This window comes from Megalops cyprinoides, chromosome 1 (genome assembly GCF_013368585.1).
Source record: "Megalops cyprinoides isolate fMegCyp1 chromosome 1, fMegCyp1.pri, whole genome shotgun sequence".
Classification (NCBI taxonomy): Eukaryota; Metazoa; Chordata; class Actinopteri; order Elopiformes; family Megalopidae; genus Megalops; species Megalops cyprinoides.
In genome coordinates, this window is record NC_050583.1 from 8042545 (window position 1) to 8062544 (window position 20000).

The following is a 20000-nucleotide window of genomic DNA, read 5'->3' on the forward strand; positions in this document are numbered from 1 at the left end:
AACTCACAAAAGTCAACATTTGACAGAACAGATACACTTATGCCTCATTGACTCTTCCAGACAAAATGCAGCAAAGATATCAGACTCACTGACTCACTGAAGCTCCCACTCATAGTGGATATGTAATATATTTTGTAGATATGATTATCCGAAGGAACACACATTTTTACGTATCATCCATTTGTAGCGTTGGACATTCACGACAGCACTTCAGCATGAGTACCTTGCTCACCCTAATTGAACCTGCCCAGTTCTGGGAAGGCCGTGTGGAGAATGCTTACGAGGCCTATCGGAACGGACAGTCCACCCTGTCCCCGTCCCTGTCCTCCTTTCCCCCTGGCCCCCGTGTCCCCCCCGGCCCCACCTCGTCTGTACAGCCCCGCACAAGACAAGCTGTCGCTCTGAGCATGCCAAGTCCTGAACAGGCCTCACCCGCCGATCTGTTTTCGGCAGAACAGAACATGCAGGTGCAAATAGCTCATTAGCGCGCTTAGGAGCGCACGGTTGTGTGGTTGTGTGTGTGTGTGTGTGTGTGTGTGTGTGTGTGTGTGTGTGTGTGTGTGTGCGCGTGCGTGTGGCCGCGCTCTGCGCTGACGGGCGACCGCCAGTTCTTTCATGAGGCCGCTCCTTTCTTAGGCCTGCTAATTAGTGGCGGTAATTGGCGTGAGGCATGCCCGCCGCCGCCGCTCCACCAGCCCCTGGCACACCGGGCGAGGCTGTGTGCTTTGCGCTGGCCTCACACTGGTGCCCAGGCTGACGGCTGATGACTGCATTAGTACTCTGCGTTCACAGCGGCATGTCCGAGCATGCCTGCAGGGCCATTACCAATTAAACAACGCCCCCCCCCACCCCCCTCAGCTATTAGCAGGTTTTAATGTATGGAGGGACACGGTGCTTTTGTAACAGTACACCACGTGAGTGTGAATGTATCTGTCTGTGAGTGTTGTGTGCGTGTGTCTGCGCGTGCGTGAGTGTGCACACTCATGTTTGTGCTCATGGGTGCATGTGTGTGTGGTGTCTGTGCCTATGTTTTTGTGCGTGCATACGTGTGTGTGTGTGTGTGTTACGCATGTGTGAGTGTGCACACCTGTGTTTGTGCATGCATGTTCATGCACATGGGCGCTTGTGTGTGTGTGTGTGTGTGTGTGTGTGTGTGTGTGTGTGTGTGACCACACTGCCGTGGAGCACAGGCTAGAGCTGGTCATAGTTCTGAATCACCATGGCAGCCCTACAAAGCCAATGTAAAGGACATTAAATTATACTGTATCAATCATAAATACCAATAATAATTACACCCCACCGTATACACAGGTTACACAATGCAGGCTCTGAAAGTTGTGCTAATAAGTTCCATGTTGTGAAAAGCACAATGAAAGCAGAAGTCATTATGTCATTAAAGTGGGATGTACAGTGTATGACACAATGACAGTGGAACATGTAATGAATGTTGATATAAGTTATGAAAGAACAACTTGTAGCCATGACAGCAAGACATTATGTTCAGCAAGTATAATATGTGTTGTGTAATATAATGGGGATATACAATGTAAAACGTTATGAAAGAAGGACGTTACGTTCACAAAGTTTTACTTTGTGAACTGTGTGATGTGACACAATGGGACATGGACTGTATGATGTCATAAGAGTCAGACCTGCCCTGGGTGATGTCATAAAGGTGTGACGTGGTGCCCATCGGTCATCACTCACAGGCTGGTTGAAGTCCAGGTCCGTCAGAACCTCTCTGAGCTCCTGGCGGCACTGCTGTAGGTACAGGCTGCTGTCCCAGGCCCGGCGGGCCGACTTTTCGGGAAGCACGTTGCCTGGGTAGGACAACCACGAGGAGGCGAGGTTCAGCCATATCCACATACACCCACAACGCGTGCTGCACGTTCATACATCTCTGTCTGGCAGAGTGGAGGTGTGCTGCATTCATGCCTCTGTCTCAAGCCTGTAGTATACCTGTACGAATGTGCACCTGTCTCTCTGTCTCAGGGCTAAGGTGTAGCTGTATGAATGTGTACCTGTCTCTCTCTCAGGGCTGTGGCATACCTGATTGAATACATACCTGTCTCTCTCTGTCTCAGGGTTATAGCACACCTGTATGAATACACACCTGTCTCTCTCTGTCTCAGGGCTGTGGCATACCTGTGAGAATGTGTATGTGTCTCAGGGGTGTAGCGTACCTAGGTACGCGCATACCTGTCTCCTGTCGTACGCTCTGAGGATGGCCGATGCGAGTGACGGGCTCAAGGCTGCCCCTCTCCTTGTGGGTCAGGGTCACGGCGACCCCGCTGAGCTCGTCCCCAATGCGCTGCGGGACACTCCAGAACTCACTGCCCACACGGTAACCCTGTGTGTGACATCACACACTTCACGCACTGAGACAGACAGTTAGGGACAGAGTCGCAGACACAGTGAGGCAAAGTCAGGCAGACTGAGAAAAACACTAACAAACAGAGAAACAGACGGGGACACAGAGTTTACAGGGGCTGGGAAAAACAATAATGACTGGAAACACAGACAATGAGACAGTAACAGGGGCTAAGAAAGGTCTAAATCACTGATTCTCAATCCTGCTCCTGGGGCCCCCCTGCTCTGCACGTTTTCCGTCTTTCGAAGATATGTAGGACAGGGGGGCTCCAGGAGTAGGACTGAGAAACACTGGTCTAAAAGATTCTGGCTGGTTTCCTGTGGACATGCTCTGTGGCTGGAGATGTCAGCGAGTCTCTGACCTGTCCGGAGTGCAGCGCAGGGAGTCCGCGGGAGATCAGCTCCCTCTGTTCCTGGGTCTCCCGAAACCTGTTGGACTGATTCATCAGCAGGCTATCGATCGGCTTCTGGAGCAGCTCTGTGGTACACAGGGTACAGCCCAGCTAACTGATTTTGCATCAGACACTGCCTTAATCTGGCACCATATAAACAAAATGACTTATGGTGATGTCGCTTTTCTAGGTCACTGCGACCGTGTTCACTTCAGTATTATGTAAGTATTGTGTAATTAAGGGTGGTTTTCTTGCACAAAAGCTTTACATTTATGTTTTTATTTCTTCACTGCTTTTCAAGCCATTCTGTGGTAATCTTGGTCTTTCTGTATCCACTTTTGTGCCTCTTGCTGTTACTGCCATTGGCGTTTTAATGAATCAAGCCACATTAGCCCTGCAATTTGCTCTATATAAGACTATCAGTCAAATAAATGGATAAAAGCACAAAGCAAAAAAGCAAAAAAAGATTTTGAAAATTAAAGACCCTCCTCCATTGTAGCGAGAGAGGACAGCCTCAGCTGTCCAGCTGCTACGGGGGAGGTTCTGTGCCTTTGTGACATCAGAGCGGAACCCCGGCTACTCACGGGAGATGAAGTCCTGCTGCCGCCGACGCTCTGCCATATGGTTGTCCCAGTGCCGCAGGGCGTGGCTCTGCAGGTCAGGGGGACCGCGCCGCCCCCGGGTCAGAGGTCTGGGCTTCTCCTCGCCCCTCTGCTCCACTGCCACCGGGGGGCGCACTCCCTGGTGGTCCGGCACTCGATTCACCAGCTGGGTGGGAGAAAATACCGACGTGCCCCTCAGCACCTCCTCCTTGGCTAGATGTGGTGAAACAAGGCTCCCCACAGAGTCTTCCTTTACCTATTCTTTCTCTCATTCTTTTTCAGGGCTAGAGAGAGGTGTGGTGGATGTTAGGCTGTCACTTTCTCTCTCTCTCACTCTCTCTCTCTCTCTCTCTCAGGGCTAGAGAGAAGTCTGGTGGATGTTAGGCTCTCTGTCACTTTCTCTCTCTCTCTCTCTCTCTCAGGGCTAGAGAGAGGTCTGGTGGATGTTAGGCTCTCTGTCACTTTCTCTCTCTCTCACTCTCTCTCTCTCTCTCAGGGCTAGAGAGAGGTGTGGTGGATGTTAGGCTGTCACTTTCTCTCTCTCTCACTCTCTCTCTCTCTCTCAGGGCTAGAGAGAGGTCTGGTGGATGTTAGGCTGTCACTTTCTCTCTCTCTCCCTAGCTCCCTTCATCCTTTCCCTCCCTATGGTGAACGGAAAGCTAAGAGACTGACCTCCGTTTCGCCCCTGGCCTCCATCTCTCTCTTGAAGTCCTCCAGGCTACCCAGGATGCTGTGCGGCAGGACCATTCCTTGGGCGTCAAAGCGAGGCCCACCGGGACCTACAGCGTGAGGGCATGATGACACTGTCATACACATGACACGCCCTGTCACAGAGGGCGTGTCCCTCTCTCACCGCCCCTCTCAGACAGGCATGATTGAACCCAGACCACACTTTCTCATCACTTTTTTTTAATGTGGGCTCTCAAAGTGATTTACAGTTTATTGGAAACTCATTTAATCCAGACAACAGATGGGACCTATTCCATTGAGTCAACCCACGCCAGCAGACAACACATCACTACAGTGAATAGGAAAGCATTGTACAGTTAATAACTTATTGAACAGCAAGTAATTATTCATGGCTTCATTTTCCCCATCATAACACTTTTTTTATCAAGGTTTTCCGTCCTGCCAGGCTACCAACTCTGAACTAAACACCATTTCAGTATAATTTCATATATTTTTTTAAAATTTTATTTTAACAATAGTGGAAGGTAGGAAGTTGTCAAAACACACTCCTTTTTGGATTTTGAAATTACGCCCATTCTTACATTATTTTAAACTCCGAATTGTTTTAAACTTTAATATTTTAGTTCAGCTTTTATTACAGTTTTCTGATACAGGCTCACTTTCCCACCCATCCATCAGGGGTGGGGCCCCCTTGTGGCGCACCTGTGTACTCCAGCGGCTGCACCACAGCATCCGGAGGGACGGGTCTGGCCACTACCACCTTGACCGTCCTCCGCTCCTCCTCCACGGGGCGGGTCTTCCGCACCAGAACCCGGGTCACTGTGTGGGGCTTCTGGGCCTCGCTGGGAGGCTGCTGCACCCGCAGCTGCAGACCCCACAAGACAGGCAGGCAGAAAGACACCCACCACACACATAACATAGACACATACATACCACACACATTGGCATGGGCATACACAGGTGGACAGATATACATGCAACACAGCCAAAAACATGCAGAGGACACAAACACACACATGCGCGCACACACACACACAAACTCCGGTGCCCACCTTTTCCAGGTCCTCCTGCCGGATAGTGAGTGCCTGGATGTCCTCCCCTTTAAGGGCGGAGTTCTGGGAATGCTCCTCGGAGACAAAGGAGAACTCCTCTGAGGCCTTCAAGCGCTTCCTCTCTGAAACGTGACAGAGAATCACTCGTGGCCCAATGAGACAGCCCCAGTAAAGGGATCTGGTCAGTCACGGCCCTTTTCAAGGACAGCTGCTTCAGAAATCACCTGATCAAGCAAGAGTTAAAAAGCTGTGACTAATACTACAACAGGCTCTTTCCCCCAGTTTCAACCAAAATGAAATTCTGTAGCCTTCTTTGAAGTGTATTCGATTCTGTGACAAAACTGCAGCTACAGGAAGCTACAGGCCTAGCAGAAACACACTCACTACCTTGAGCAGCTACAGGCCTAGCAGAAACACACTCAGTCCCTCGAGCAGCTACAGGCCTAGCAGAAACACACTCACTATCTCGAGCAGCTACATGCCTAGCAGAATCAGACTCACTACCTCGAGCATCTACAGGCCTAACAGAAACACACTCACTACCTCGAGCAGCTACAGGCCTAGCAGAATCACACTCACTACCACGAGCATCTACAGGCCTAGCAGAAACACACTCACTACCTTGAGCAGCTACAGGCCTAGCAGAATCACATACACTCCCCGCTGCAGTTACAGGAAGCCTAGCACCCATAAATTCATTTTCTGCAGAAGCTACAAGCTACAGGTCTGTCAGCACCACAGGTGCAACCCAGGCCTGGAAATCCTGCTCCCAGCAATAACGAGGTTTCACAGTCTGATTAAACTAGGTATTGGAATCATGACAAAGGGTCTTGGGGTCAAAAAAAATGGACAAAAAAAAGATGAATGAACTTGAGCACAATCCCCCAGCAGACATTTATGAAATAGCAGCGTGGTAATGAATACTGTTACATCATTACATTCATCACATTCACCAGCCACCTCTGACCACAGCTCCACGATGGAACACGACACTTATGTAACAGAGAGAGAGAGAGAGAGAGAGACAGAGAGAGAGGGAGAGAGAGAGAGCGCTCCGAGTCTCGTCACAGAGACAGCCTGTAGTTTCCATGGAGACACAGCGATCTTTTTTCTCCTGTTTTTTGTCTAACCTTCGCAAACATTGTGACCCAGAACAAGGGGTATCCCCCGCCTGTGGTGACAGGTTCCAGCTGCACCCCCTGACCTGCGGATTTGGGTGTGGGGAGGGGATCCCTAATTTGGCTGGCTGAGGGAGGATGCTGGTAGGGTAGAGATGGTGGGCTTCACTGGGTTCACAATCCGCCTGCCATATTTTTCTGACAGCCAGCAGCGCGTCTTCGGCACAGCACCATGGCCTTGCTGCACGTCCACCCCCATTTTTTGCATCGTTTTATTTATTTATTTATTTTTAAGGGAGCATCACGATCTGGAAAGTCATTGTGTCCTGTGTACAGCGATATTACGCTTTCTTTGTGTGCAGTCCTGTGGTTTATGAATCCCACAGTCAGTTCTCAGGCTTCATGCAGTGGACAGAACATTCCCTGGCCGTTACTGTATTGTAGGTTTTGGGTGAGAGCAATGAAATAAACTGTGCCTTCCCAGGGCTACTGGTGACATAATAGCGAATTTAAAGAAGAGTAGATTTAGGGCACCGTGTACCTGGCACTCTACGATTTGTGCTCTGATCTTCATATCTTACAGACCACTGAACCACTTGCTCAGGTTGACTAGGTTGGGCAGCAGTGTGGGACAGTGGTTCAGGAGCATGACTCGTAACCGAAAGGTTACCGGTTTGACTCCCCGCTGGGACACTACTGCTGTACCCTTGGGCAAGGTACTTAACCTACAATTGCCTTAGTAAATATCCAGCTGTATAAATGGATAAAAATGTGAAAACAGATGTAAGCTGCTCTGGATAAGAACATCCGCTAAATGCCAATAATGTAATGTAATAATGATCAGTAAAAATAACTTGCATGCACCGAAGGAGTTCAATATATGAGGATGTGCGTAGGAGATTACTACAACAGGAACTGGGTTTGTCTGCGTTTAAAAACAGCAGAACACCCACCGTCACACGCAAGTCTGGAGTGTGTCATACGTATGGCAGACACGATTATCTAACCCGCAGAACAATGAGCCGTGAATCCTTAACTGTCCCTTGGAGCTCACGCCTGCCTCACCCACACCGCTTCTCCGGCAGTGGAACTGGAAAATCTTCAAACAACCGCCTGAAGATTCATCCTGCTTTATTAAACCGGTGTTTCTGATTTCCGTCCGGTAAACTGCTGGATAATCCAAGAATCGAGAACAGGTGCTGACTGAGTCAAACAAAAAGTGAATAATTCATGAACTTTTTGTTTGTAATAATTCATGAATTGCAATGACATTGGAGGCAGATTCAGGTATGAGAAACAGCTTGATCATTGATGATCCAAATTCACCCCCGATGATCCAGAAGGTGCCACTCATGAGAAGATCAGAAGATGAGAACCAGCGGTAGAAGAAGACAGAGAGCTCCAGGTCCACAAAGAGCAATACTGGGCCCCGGGGGGGGGGGGCACTGGATGTGGAGGTTTGGTGTCAAGCACGAGTGGGTTGGGGGCAGATGTAACAGCATGCTTGCTTCCAAATCTTACATCATTTAATCGACTGAATTTCTCTTGAAGGGTTCGAATCATACACACTCTATTCACAATGCAAACTTAAAAGAAATAACACGTAGACCTTTGCACAGAGGTAAACATATAAATGAATAAGGGTAAGAAATCCGCCCTCAAATGTGTGATATTTCCAGGTCTGAGCAGGAATCGTGGCTCCAACGCACGAGACTCACAGTCGCAAGGCGATAAAACAAGAATAATAAGATGAAGACAAAGAAGGACACTTCAGCCTTGGTCAAAGCGCCACCGCTTATACCACTTTCTGTGACATCAAGCAGTAACAACCCATTATATCACAGACCGAACAAAATGACACAGAAGAGAAACTGCTTGAGTTTAACGTGCATTTCAGAAGGTCAGATCATGACTAGGCATGAGGGGAACACACTAACACACATGAAATTCCTGTGACCTGGACCGCAGTAGCATACATATGGACAGCTCGGCCATGTCTAAACCCTGGGTCCCAAATAACATTAAGATAAGCTGTATGTACCTGTAATAAACTGATACAGCTACCATTGAGAGCATGACATTTCACAGGCAGTTATAGAACCCCTGACATTACTTTGCGGGGTGTTCCCGGCTCTTAGCTTTTTCAGGCGTGGTTGCGACGAAATGTTTTTTTTTTCTGATGTTTCTTTGCTCCTCTTTCTTCTACGTCTTTCTGAGCGTTCATGCGGTCAGCGAAGGCTAAAGCGGTTACTGTCAGAATACAAACCAGCACTTGGTTGCGCCGCGAGGGACTTTCCCTTACACCCCCAAAAGTCGCTGAAATCAAAACAGATTTGACAGGCGGAGACGGGCATCTGCGCTAACATCGTTCATTCGTGCACTAACAACGTTCATTTACAATCGCCATCCAGAGCAGGAGGCGTGACTAACACTAAAAAAGCCACGTTTTTTTTCCAAACTGTTCTGCGGTCGGGATGCCTGGTGTGTCACAAGGACCTTTTGAGTGCCGACCGCTGCTCAGAAAGACCTCAACGCAACCACACCCCATTGCCACTGGTCACGATGCACCCCATATTTTTCCTCTTAAACCTGGTTTACTTCGGGACAGTGATTGACGGTGTCCTCGCATGACTTTAACTCCGCTTTCGGCCTAAAAAAGTTTTCAGTCTTCTCGAAGAACAGACTGGGAAATCAGTCTGTATACATATCCAGTTTGCCACATCTACTGCTGGGTACAAAGTTACAGTCGGGACAGGTGTGCTCAGTATAAGACAATAGCATTAACTAGTTAGCAGGGTTAAATACTGTGATTATGGTAGGCTTCCTGGCTAACTACGGTAGCTAGTATTACCGAACTCTGAGAATCGCTCTACCTGGGGCTGCATGCTGTTTACGTTAGCATGTTTAGCTTTACACATACCTTGCGGGGTCCGGGGTCTCATCTCTTTCTTTGCGGCTTTGCCTGTCGATTTACTGGGACTATCCATGCTATAACCCAGCAAAGCTAGCTAGCGCTTAATGCAAGCTATGCACATAAGCTTTTATAACTAGTTTTGTGCATAAATATCTATATAGATATATGCATACAAACGATCTGTCTTAATTCATTTATGGCTTGGTTGTCTCTTAAAAGTCACTTTTATTTTCAGCGCGAAACTATTTGTTAGCGTCTCTCCCGCTAGCGTGCTCGTGCCCATGACAACGAGACGACGCTTCCGCATCTATGGCTACATTAAAGGCAAGTAAGCCTTAAGTTATGTCGTTTCGTACACCGACAGAAAAAAATAAACGTGGGCAGGGAAATTACCGTCTTCGCTGCAGAACCCCTGATAAATAAATAAATAAAAATTAAGCGTTTAGAAAACACCAGGCACATTATGACTAATACGCCCACAGCAGATTCCCCACGCCGTGAATAGCATAGGCTACCTATCGCTGCATCCCACGCCTACAGGAAGTACTGCAAACCCCGTTGTGTAAATATGCAATATTTTGTGTTTAAAATAGAGTAGGAGATAACTGCTGTAGGCTACGTGTGATGGTGCAAGAATGAGTCAACTACATAAGTCCGTGATTTTAAACGGGAGTTAGGCTTTACGCGGTATCCTCAAGTTTGAGTGATTATTGTTAACCTACTTTCTACTTTCTTACTTGCCTTACTTTCACAAACAAACTCGTCTAGGACCCAGAGTAAAAGCTGAATTATGTCCAATTTATGAAGAAAAAAAAAACAGGATGATTAAGCATGCCCTGAATTTTGTTGCAGCTGGGCTTTTTGTCTTTATTTGAAAATTAATACTGTAGGCTATAGGCTATTTCTTAAATATGAAATTGTGAATCACATGCTCGGTTTAATTGAAAACCATACAGATTGTCATACGACACCCAAACAGGTGAAATAAATGTGCAGGATAGATTATGACAGTTAAAACATATCATTTAAGACTCACCCAATGCATTTCATTTTGTTATTTCGTTTGGGAAAGAGAGAATGGAAAAAATATGTGATGGGCATTTTGCTCAAAGAACACATACTAACCTAAACTGTTTCTTAGACTAATTGTTCAAACGTATTAGTTTGAGACCCAAATCATTGCAGCAAATAGTTGTGCTTTGTTACGCTTGACGTAAAGAGACGGTGAATTAGAGGTGAAAAGCTTGAAATTCTCGAATTCCCGATTCCAATTAGGTCGTGTATTATATTGATAGGTACGACACTGCAACAAAATCTGCATCTAAAATGCCCATTACTGTACCTGTAACGTTTTTTTTTTCAATAATGCATGCTGTGTAAACGAAATCCCAGTGTTCTCACGTTATGTAAAATGTGTATTTGTTGACTGAAACCGCATCCAACTTTCATCTTAAAATTTGGCTCTGCATGATGGATTCATTAAGTAGCCCCATTACGGGGAATCAGCAAAAAACGTTGTGTTCTGTCTAGGAACACAACAAGCTCTGCTGACCTGTCAATCAGCGCCGGAGTTCTTCCTTGAAAAACCCAGCTGATGACGCGAGGTGCCTGGGCGGTATATATAGCCTCACAGCGCGTGGTAGCAGACAGTATGCGTTATGTGCCTGGAGAGCAGTGCACTGGAAGAGGCTCGCGTCTGTAGAGACTAGGGGCTCGAGGCGGTACACTGCACATTTCGCAGCCTGCACAGTTTAGAAAAGTCAGATCACAAACCCGATCCATAAAAGAGATGGAAGCGAAAACGGCCAAGCAGGCCAACTTCACCGTCGAAGGCGCCACAGACACACCGTGCTCTTGCGCGGACCCAGTTGTCCACCGCGGGTGCGCTTACGGCGTAGGACAGTTCCCCGGCAGCAGAGCCGTGTGTGGCGGCTCTTCCAAGGTTCTCCTGGAGTATAAAAACGCCACCCAGCATCTGGCAGCTTCTGGAGTCAAGGTCTCCACCATATCCAAAGCGGGTATGGGGATTTTAAAAATGGCCACGTCGCACTGGAGACTTCAGGAGAAGAAGGCAAGGGTGGTGCGGTCATCCAGCGCTGGCAACCGGCATCCTTCCTCCGACCGGTTCCCTTGCAAGAGGTCTCCGCTTGATCAGCTGGCGGCTCTGGTGCTGCACGGTCAGACATGCCCAAGCCCTCTGGTGCAGGAGCCGGGCCAGGACAAACTGTGCTCCACCAAACCGCAGAACTGCAGGCGCATAGTGGTGCTGGGCGCGCCGAGAGTGGGGAAGACCTCCATCCTCCGACGGTTCCTGCGGGACGGGTTCGAAGAGCGGTACGAGCCCACGTCTGAGGACTTTCACAGAAAACTGTACCATATCCGAGGCGAAACCTACCAGATAGACATCCTGGACGCTTCTGGGGAGAGAGCCTTCCCCGCAAAACGCAGATTGTCAATCCTAACAGGTGTGTAGTGCATCGCGTGTCATTTATGGAGAGTGCATTCTCACAGGGTGAATTAGCTTTTGTTTAATGTTTAATACTATGACTTAAAGTATGCTAACACACATTATCTATGGTACAGAATCTGGATCTGTATTATTAATTTTTAATACAACTGCAGATGCAATCCACAGAGTGGGACTGTCAAAATGTTCTTTGTTGTGCACAAATCCCAGTAAAAATTATCCGAATGGATGAGTAAATGTATTTTGCAAACGATCATTCTAACGATTTTTTTTTACTGTATTCTGCAGGTGACATCTTTCTCCTGGTGTTCAGCGTGGATGACAGAGGCTCCTTCGAAGAAGTGCGGGCGCTGCGTAAAGAGATCGTGGCAGCCAAAAGTAAACTTCTCAAGTGCAAAGAGAACGCTCGCGTCCCTACCATAGTGTGCGCGAACAAAGTGGACTTGGACCCGAAGGAGAGAGTCATAAGTCATGCGGAGGTCTGTCAAGAGCTCGGGGAGGAGGCCCCCTATTTCGAGACCTCCGCCAAAGACAGCACCAACCTCGAAGAGGTGTTCGAAGCCCTTGCAAAACGAGGCGGACTGCCTACCGAGACCGGTCCATCCCAGCACCGCAAGATCTCCATCCGCTCGTACCAGGCGTTGCGCTCGGGTCGGACTGGCGGGAGAGGGAGCAGGGGGCTCACCCATGACATTCCCTGTGGCGCTTTGTACCCATTGGCTCGTCGTCCCAGCTTCAGCACAGATCTCCGCCAAGTCCTCGGACCCAGTGCTACGCGCAAAAGGGGCACACCGCTCGAAAAGTGCCAGATTCAGTGAAGAAGAATTGCAAGGACTTGCTTTTATAATTATACGTAGCCTATTGTTTGTAAAACCAAAAACACATGTTGAGATTTTACCTCCCACAGCAACTATATATTTACACAAAATAATATAATCGTCGTTTGCCTTACCTAATTAAAATTGTGAAGATAATAAATCACTTGCTACTGGCTGGACCAGTAGGTAACTGTAACATATATGTAAATAATGATGGGTTGTCAAACTCCGATTGTATAAATGTAACACTGAATTAAATATATAATTTTACGGTTTTCTAAAGTAAAACAGCCTGCAGCGTTCAGTATGTTTCTGTATGATTCTGTAATTATTTTTTTTAAATGAACGGTTCCTTCTGCTTTATTTGAATGTCTTTGTGAACTCAAGTACACGTAAAGAAACACAACACTTAGCTACTTTAGTAATCTCTTTAATTATTATTATTATTATTATTATTATTATTATGATTATTATGATTATTATTATTAATAGTAATAATAATAGTAATAATAATCACATTATTATCTGCCCCCCGCAGGAAATCATATCGCCCTTGCTTTGAAACCGCTGTAAATGCAAGCCATTCATGGAAACAGGAAGAAGGTGTGGGTGGATGTTGAGTCAAGGATTTGACCTCAGCGCTTGCTGTTGCATAACACGCCTGGAGACTGACAGACGCGGAGGAACTAGCATAATGCACCTCTGATGTCTCTCTATAAGAGATTCAGCGCAGGAGGCGTACTGTGTCCCGAGAGCCCGGTTAAACGAACCCATCATTCAACTTGAATCATATGTTGAAACGGCAGTAGGCGATGTTTGACACAGGGCCACAATAACATTATATTACATTTGCATTTTGTAATTTCGGCAGGCGCTCTCATCAAGAGCGACGTACAATGAAAGACAACGAAGTGCATTTAGTAATGTTTCAGGAAACACGGTACACACGTGCCCACAGCTGACCACGTTCAAACACGCGTCAGCCCCTTGCTCTGCGCTGTTATAACCCGCGCATACATGATTCGTTACATTAAGAGCGATACAATTTCCTTATAATAAAACTACGCTAATTAGGGACGGCGAGTATAGGGCAGGGAAACGAAAATGTGGTGACTGCTATGAATGAAAAAAATGCAATGAATGCTCCGCGCTTGAATTATTAATTGGTTGCACTTAAAGCGCAACAGTGGTGGTACGATCCAATGAGCAAAGGACAGAATTCCAAAAACAAAAGTGACTTAGACACCGTACACTTTAATGTAGTTGCCTACGGTTTGCAATATGAGGGCAGGTTCCTCACTCCAGGAATAGTCCGAGGAGGCGGGTGGAAGGTGGTGACGGACGGTAACAGGGAGGCCTATAAACCGAACTTTCTTGGTGGTGGGTGGAGGGGCAGGGTGGCAGGTTCTCGAAAGAAAGGCATGGGGTGTGCAGAGGAACACGGTTAGCACTTGGACAGAGCTAGGGGCGACCACAGAAAACAAATCATTACAGCAATCTTTTCCAGGTAGTGAATTAAAAAGAAGTGTCAATATAACACAAGCTGTAATGTAACTTGATGACAAAAAATAACTCTTGTCATCCATTTATAACCGGGAGAACTCAACACGCGTCCTTTATTCGAGCACAAAAGAGGGATATTTTTTCTCATAAAAGACTGAACCTGCAAGTCCTCCTGGAGGTAAACATCCCCAGTCTAAACCACGTGAGACGAGAAACGCGAAGGAGACAGCTTCCCTCTGTAGCGTGTAAGACTTTGTTTCATGAAGTAAAGTTATACACAAACCAACTCTGTGCGTTCCGCTGCTCACTTTTCAGGGGCGGGACCAGGACGTCCTGTTTCGGTCAGTCTGAAAAGGCGTAGGACCTCCGGACTGCATAATTCTGAGGTGGGTCAGGCGCTTGCACCACGAGCCCGTTCAATTACTAATTAAGTGCTGATGACAACAGACAAGGTGATGCAAATAAATGAGGAAGAGCAAAGCGTCTGAGCCTTGCAGCGTACGAACCTGTCCACGCGGAATGGATTCACGACTAAGATTGATTTGCTTTCAGTTAAATTTTAAATTTTATATTGAAATTTCCATGATCTCGACACACTGTCGGGAAAGAAAGAGCGCGCGGCGCATATTACATATACGTCAGGGTCGCGAACAAATTAAGTTGTTTAGGCTATCTGTTGTTGGTAAAAATAGAACTGATTAAAAGGGTATGTATTGGGATTAAAAGGGATCTTGTATTCTACTGATAACGGATTTTTTTGTGCAGGCTGACGATTTTTAATTGGACCCTTGAACCTTACCTGAAATAGGCTACATATATAATGAACAACATCCGTCGGGAGCGTTGGCATGATCGGTAAGAGTGCGAGGCTTCACGGTCCAAGCACAGGCCTGTGAAAAGTCGTAGAATGTCAACTAGCCCCAGTAAGAAGGGAGTTTGTCGATAGAAAGCCAAAGGCCTGCATAATTTTCAGCTCTTGTGCATTACAGGTAATTACAGATGACTCATATGATAGTGAAAAAAAATGTCTGCCTAGCTTACTTTCTAATATTTTAACCACTTGTGCACCTTCTGGTCGCAGGCTAAGTTCTTTTAGCCAAAGTGCATTCCACATCAATGTAGAGGGTGGTCTTTTGTGAGTGAGGGTTTGCTGCCTCCCTGCCATATAAACAAAACTGGCATTGGGTGGGCGCTTTAATCCAAAGCCATTACACAGGTTACTATTTTTACATGTAAACAACCATTCATACAGCTGCATGTTTTCTGACACAGTTCTGGGTTAAGTGCCTCGCCCAAGGGTACAGCAGCAGTGCCCCAGCAGGGAATCAAACCGGCAACCTTTCAGTTACGAGCCCTGCTGCTTACCATTACTGCTACATTTCCGGCACATGTGGCACCTATTCATCATATTCCTGCAATGCTACTTTAATTTAATTACTTCAGAAATTACACTGAAAGACTCTGGACTTGTATAAAATTCATATGCAGTGCTGATAGAGCTTGTTAAAATCATTACTGCTGTGCGGGCAGAATGATAGATACTGTATGAGGTGGGTTCTTACATTTACATTTACATTTACATTTATTTATTTAGCAGACGCTTTTATCCAAAGCAACTTACAAAAGTGCATACAGCAAGTATAGCGACAGTACGGGGACAGGATATGTACAGTTCCACAATGAGACAGTTCTCAGCTGAGAGCAGGGTCTGTTTGAGTACACAATACTATCAGATTTGTACAACTACAGCGTATAGGGCACCTAATACGATACACCTTCAAACGGCAAACTTCAACAACTTCAAACGGCGCAATGAGCGTCAGGGTAAAGGTGGCAACAAGAAACAATTTACAAAGCACAATTTAAAAAGCACAGCAATTTACGACAGCACTGATGGGGGGGGGGGGGGGGGGGGGGGGAGCAGCAATTGTGTGCTACATTAAAAGTGTTTATCTGCTAAGGCAAAATGCTGAGGTTTTTTATAGAAGGGTGCAACTGTATTTTGAAAATGGTAGCACTAGCACATACATTTACATTTACATTTATTCATTTGGCAGATGCTTTTACCCAAAGCGACTTACAAGTGAGGCAGAGTACAACACAAATAAAAAACCATAAGGAGTCAACAATATTAGAAACACTGCATGACCAGGTTTCAATGGTTGTCCAGACAAGGTACAAGCTAGCTGATAGAGATACCGAATGCATTAAACCATTAGTTTTCATTTTTTAAAATATATAATAGGGAAACAGTACATATATCAGTATATAAGTAAACTTCTTTTTGGTCATCAATAAGAAATAATAATTTTACTTTACAGTCTAGGAACAGAACACCAAGGACAGGTTTTCATCATCCTTTCCTCACACCTCTGTCTGTCAGTGCACTACCTGAGAGAGAGAAAGAGAGAGAGAGAGAGAGAGAGAGAGAGAGAGAGAGAGAGAGAGAGAGAGAGAGAGAGAGAGAGAGAGAGAGAGAGAGAGAGAAGGGAGCATGATAAAGCCTCACAATATTTTTCTTTGCCCCTTCACAAGAGACGAGAATGGGCAACCTCATTGTGCCCCTGGGAGTGAAGGTTCTGCCACGCTCTGGCTTTGGCCCAGATTCAAGCTCGCCATTGTGAGAGGATTTTTGTTGATTTCGCTGAAGTAGAGAGTGAATAGCAATTTGTCCTTGTTTACTGAAGGGGCATTCATCACCATCTCTCAGCAGCGGAACAATTTTTTTTTTTATGCTCGATCTATGCAAGAGGAATGAGTGCAGAGGTGGAAATGACCTCCTGGACACCCCCGTAGCAACCATTCATAACCGCATACAGTGCTTAAATATGTCTGGAAAAGGAGATTCTGACAGCTCGTCCGGAGGTGTGGATATGTCTACATAAATAGCAAGTTTTATTTTACTGTACTTTTCCATCCTCACCGTGTTGCTTCTTTGTGTTGTCCTTGCCTCTCGTGTCTGAGTCACCGTGTTGCAAACAGAATGAGGGGGGGGCCAATCCGATTTATAATGGTCTTATTTTGCAAGCCACTCCCTCCCAGACAATAGAATCACCACGGCCACCAAAACAACAACAGGGCAAAACCAGCAACTTTGTTTTCCACACACCCTTAGTGACAGTGCATCTTTCACACATAAAGTGTCATTATATGCTACAGTGGTCTCGACTGACTCACTCCTGAATCAACTGCGGGCACAAAAATGCAATTTCTGTTTTTTTTTTTTTTTTCTTTTTTTACAGATAAGTCTGTAAATAGGATCAGGGAAAATAATGCTGCCAGACAAGTGGATAAACTGATGTACATCTATGGAAGATTTTTAAAAATATTTTGATGCTGCCAATCAATAATAATGGCACTGTTATCCATATATGTATTGATCTGTTTACTGATTCAACCATGAGATCATAAGCAATTAAAAGCAATTTATTAACATCAAAGGTAATCTATATTCACAAATATGTGAACGTCTATGTTGTATTGGGAATTTGGCTTTCTATTACGGGCTTGAGTCATTCTTGGTTACTCAGAGAATAAAAACAAACGATTTTGTCTTACTTATTTTGTACCCCAAACATTCTCCAAATGCCTTAATTAAATCTGAGAAGGGTAATGGATTTATTCAGGCCTGAATAAGATTAGAAATGAAATAAGATCATCCGCATGTACTGTTATTCTATGTTCTGTGTTCCCATATTAATATCTGTTATGCAGGAATAGTTTGGAGTAGCCAACAAAAAGAGGAACTACAGCCACATTAAACAGCCGAGGGGAAAGCAGACATCCTGGTGCCCTCAATAAAGTGAAAAAGGTTATGACACTGCGTTGTTTATTAGTTATAACTGCATATGTTGTGTCTGGATGTAATGTAAGAAAGCCTTCCAAAATTTCACATTTCAAAATATCTGTGAAAAGTTAGTGAGCATCCCACACTACCACAGACCTCAGCATAAAAAAAAAAGATTAGAATCCTGAGCTCCACCTCGGTCTGACTGAAAGTTTAGTAATCTTTCCATATTGTGAAACATAGAAATGAATGTACTGTGAAATGCTTGCCTATTCTGAGCAAAGCTGTTATGATCACATCCACTGCAGTGGAATATATTCCAGTCTGTCCTCTGTTTCACCTGTTGCTTAATCTACAGCTAGTCTTTCAATATCTTTGTTTGTTTGGATCATCCCTGAAGGGGTGTGGTCTGAAACAAAATATAGGAATGCACAGGAACACAGGCAGTACCGGAAGCCCCCCTGTGACAAATCCGAACCTCTGAGGATGAATTGAAAGCAGAGGTTGTGTGGCCTAATGATTGGTTAGCTGGAGCTGTAATTGTAAATTGAGCTTTCAGTTTCTGTACTGTCAAGCAAAGAGCTCAACCTGAATTTCTCCAGTAAAACATGCAACAGAAGAAAGGGAAAATATACGGAAAATGTAAGCCGTATAAGGCTGGATGAAGGCATCTGGTCGGAGCAATAAAAATTCAGTTGACATGAATTTCCATACAGGAGGAATGTATTTACAGGTGCACGCAGAGACTGACTGGCTGATGTACAGGGGTACTAATCTTCGATTTGGGGTCTGATGAAGGGATTGCATCTGGCCACGAGGCCGAGGGTGTTGATCCCCTATTTGGACATCATAAAAAGGGGGAAAAGTGTGGAGATGGGGAGGAGGAGGGATACTGTAAACAGCTGACACGGAAAAGGACATTGTAAGAATGATTTTTATGCCAGTAGATAGAATTGGTTTATGTAGGTGTCATCAATTCCCTTTATTGTCTGAAAAGTCTCTCTAATATTTGCCTGGAAGTTGCTGGAACTGTAATAATAAGATGAAGGTACCCTAAAGTAATGCATAATAACAGAGAAACTAATATGCTCTTACAGATTTTACAGACAGCATTGGAAAGACCATTGTGATCAGCTATTTTCCCCCAAAAATGGCTTGTGCAGTGTATCCTGTTTATAAGGAATGTCGATATGAAGGATCAGCTGGATATAGTGATCAAAAACGCTGGGATAGAATCATTCATATACTAACACTGTTGAAAAGCTTTCAAGAGTCAAATACGTCTCTCATAAGAATTAAGGTGGGCTCAAGTACATCCTGTAATACACTGCTCAGTGGAGTACAATGGTGCATGAGGCATTACAACACGAGTACAGTATATGTCTTAGCAAAGCATAGAATGTAAAATATTTCAAGAGAAAAAAAAAAACGGTATATAGCTGTCTTTATAAGTGTCTGGATGCCCACAAATATGGCAGGAATAAGAAAGATTCTTTCCGCCAATGAAAAATGCTGCCTCCGGGAGTCTTTAAGCCGATGAAAGAAGTCCAGATGGGACACAAAACATTCCACTGTACATGCAAAGGCTCTATTACGAACCGAGGAGGTGTCACATTATGAAAATTAATGTGAACAGGCAGGGAACCACAATGCCAATTATCATGTAGCTTTTCAAAAATAATGAAAATAAGTCAATGATTTCATGCTGTAATTTAGTTTAAGTTTAGTTTAGTTATTGTTTCCGCATTGAAGATCCTGCAGGAGCCTGGGGTTTGAACAATGACATTAAAATAAGAGTGAGTCATATTATTGTTATAATATTTAATATATATATGACATTTAATACATAAAATAAAATGCAGAATACTTCAAACATGTATTGCTCCATGTCTGAAGAACTTAGCCAATGACATTTCTCTATTAATTAAGAGGAAAACATTCTTAAAAACATACACATAAAAAACCCTTAATTTGGGAATACTGCCATGAAAATGTATTGCTTATAGAAGTAGTATCTCCTGCTCACAAGAATTAGCCATGATTCTTACAAGTGGACTACACTGTAACAAAACCATACATTTATCCTTCTCCCAATCTCATTTTTGAATATGTCATTCTATGACTGCTTCAAAATACTGTGCAGGAGAAGTATAAATGTTTCCTGTAGTCTGGATCAGTTAATTGATGATATGTTTTTGTATATTTTAATGTTGTAATGTTTGAATTGTAATGTAATGTCATGTAACTGTTTTAATGTTCTCTGCTGTCCTTTTGGCCAAGTCACCCT

At 45.0% G+C, this 20000-nt stretch overlaps 2 protein-coding genes across 2 annotated transcripts in view; one reads left to right on the forward strand and one right to left on the reverse strand.

Moving 5' to 3' along the window:
* Nucleotides 1-9211, reverse strand: part of LOC118787395 (mycbp associated protein) — a 24551-nt gene extending 15340 nt beyond the window's left edge. Inside the window, exons 1-8 of the mRNA XM_036542949.1 lie at nucleotides 9145-9211; nucleotides 5107-5228; nucleotides 4757-4919; nucleotides 4037-4143; nucleotides 3347-3530; nucleotides 2733-2848; nucleotides 2200-2350; nucleotides 1708-1820 (exon numbers count right to left, since the gene is read on the reverse strand). Coding sequence (XP_036398842.1) covers nucleotides 1708-1820; nucleotides 2200-2350; nucleotides 2733-2848; nucleotides 3347-3530; nucleotides 4037-4143; nucleotides 4757-4919; nucleotides 5107-5228; nucleotides 9145-9211 — 1023 coding nt within the window. The remainder of the gene's footprint in view (nucleotides 1-1707; nucleotides 1821-2199; nucleotides 2351-2732; nucleotides 2849-3346; nucleotides 3531-4036; nucleotides 4144-4756; nucleotides 4920-5106; nucleotides 5229-9144) is intronic.
* A 1716-nt stretch (nucleotides 9212-10927) lies between these two features.
* On the forward strand, nucleotides 10928-12503 carry si:dkey-27j5.5 (dexamethasone-induced Ras-related protein 1). The gene is made up of 3 exons (XM_036543032.1): nucleotides 10928-11296; nucleotides 11345-11603; nucleotides 11894-12503. The coding sequence occupies exons 1-3, from the start codon at nucleotides 10928-10930 to the stop codon at nucleotides 12421-12423; spliced, it is 1158 nt and encodes a 385-aa protein (XP_036398925.1). The 3' UTR covers nucleotides 12424-12503.
* Nucleotides 12504-20000: the final 7497 nt, after the last annotated feature.

Excerpts from the sequence above, each read along its gene's own strand:
- si:dkey-27j5.5 (XM_036543032.1), top strand. The coding sequence starts at position 10,928 with ATGGAAGCGAAAACGGCCAAGCAGGCCAACTTCACCGTCGAAGGCGCC. Across the intron at positions 11,297-11,344 it reads GGTCTCCGCTTGATCAGCTG|GAGCCGGGCCAGGACAAACT; the intron begins GCGGCTCTGGTG and ends CCTCTGGTGCAG. Across the intron at positions 11,604-11,893 it reads CAGATTGTCAATCCTAACAG|GTGACATCTTTCTCCTGGTG; the intron begins GTGTGTAGTGCA and ends TGTATTCTGCAG.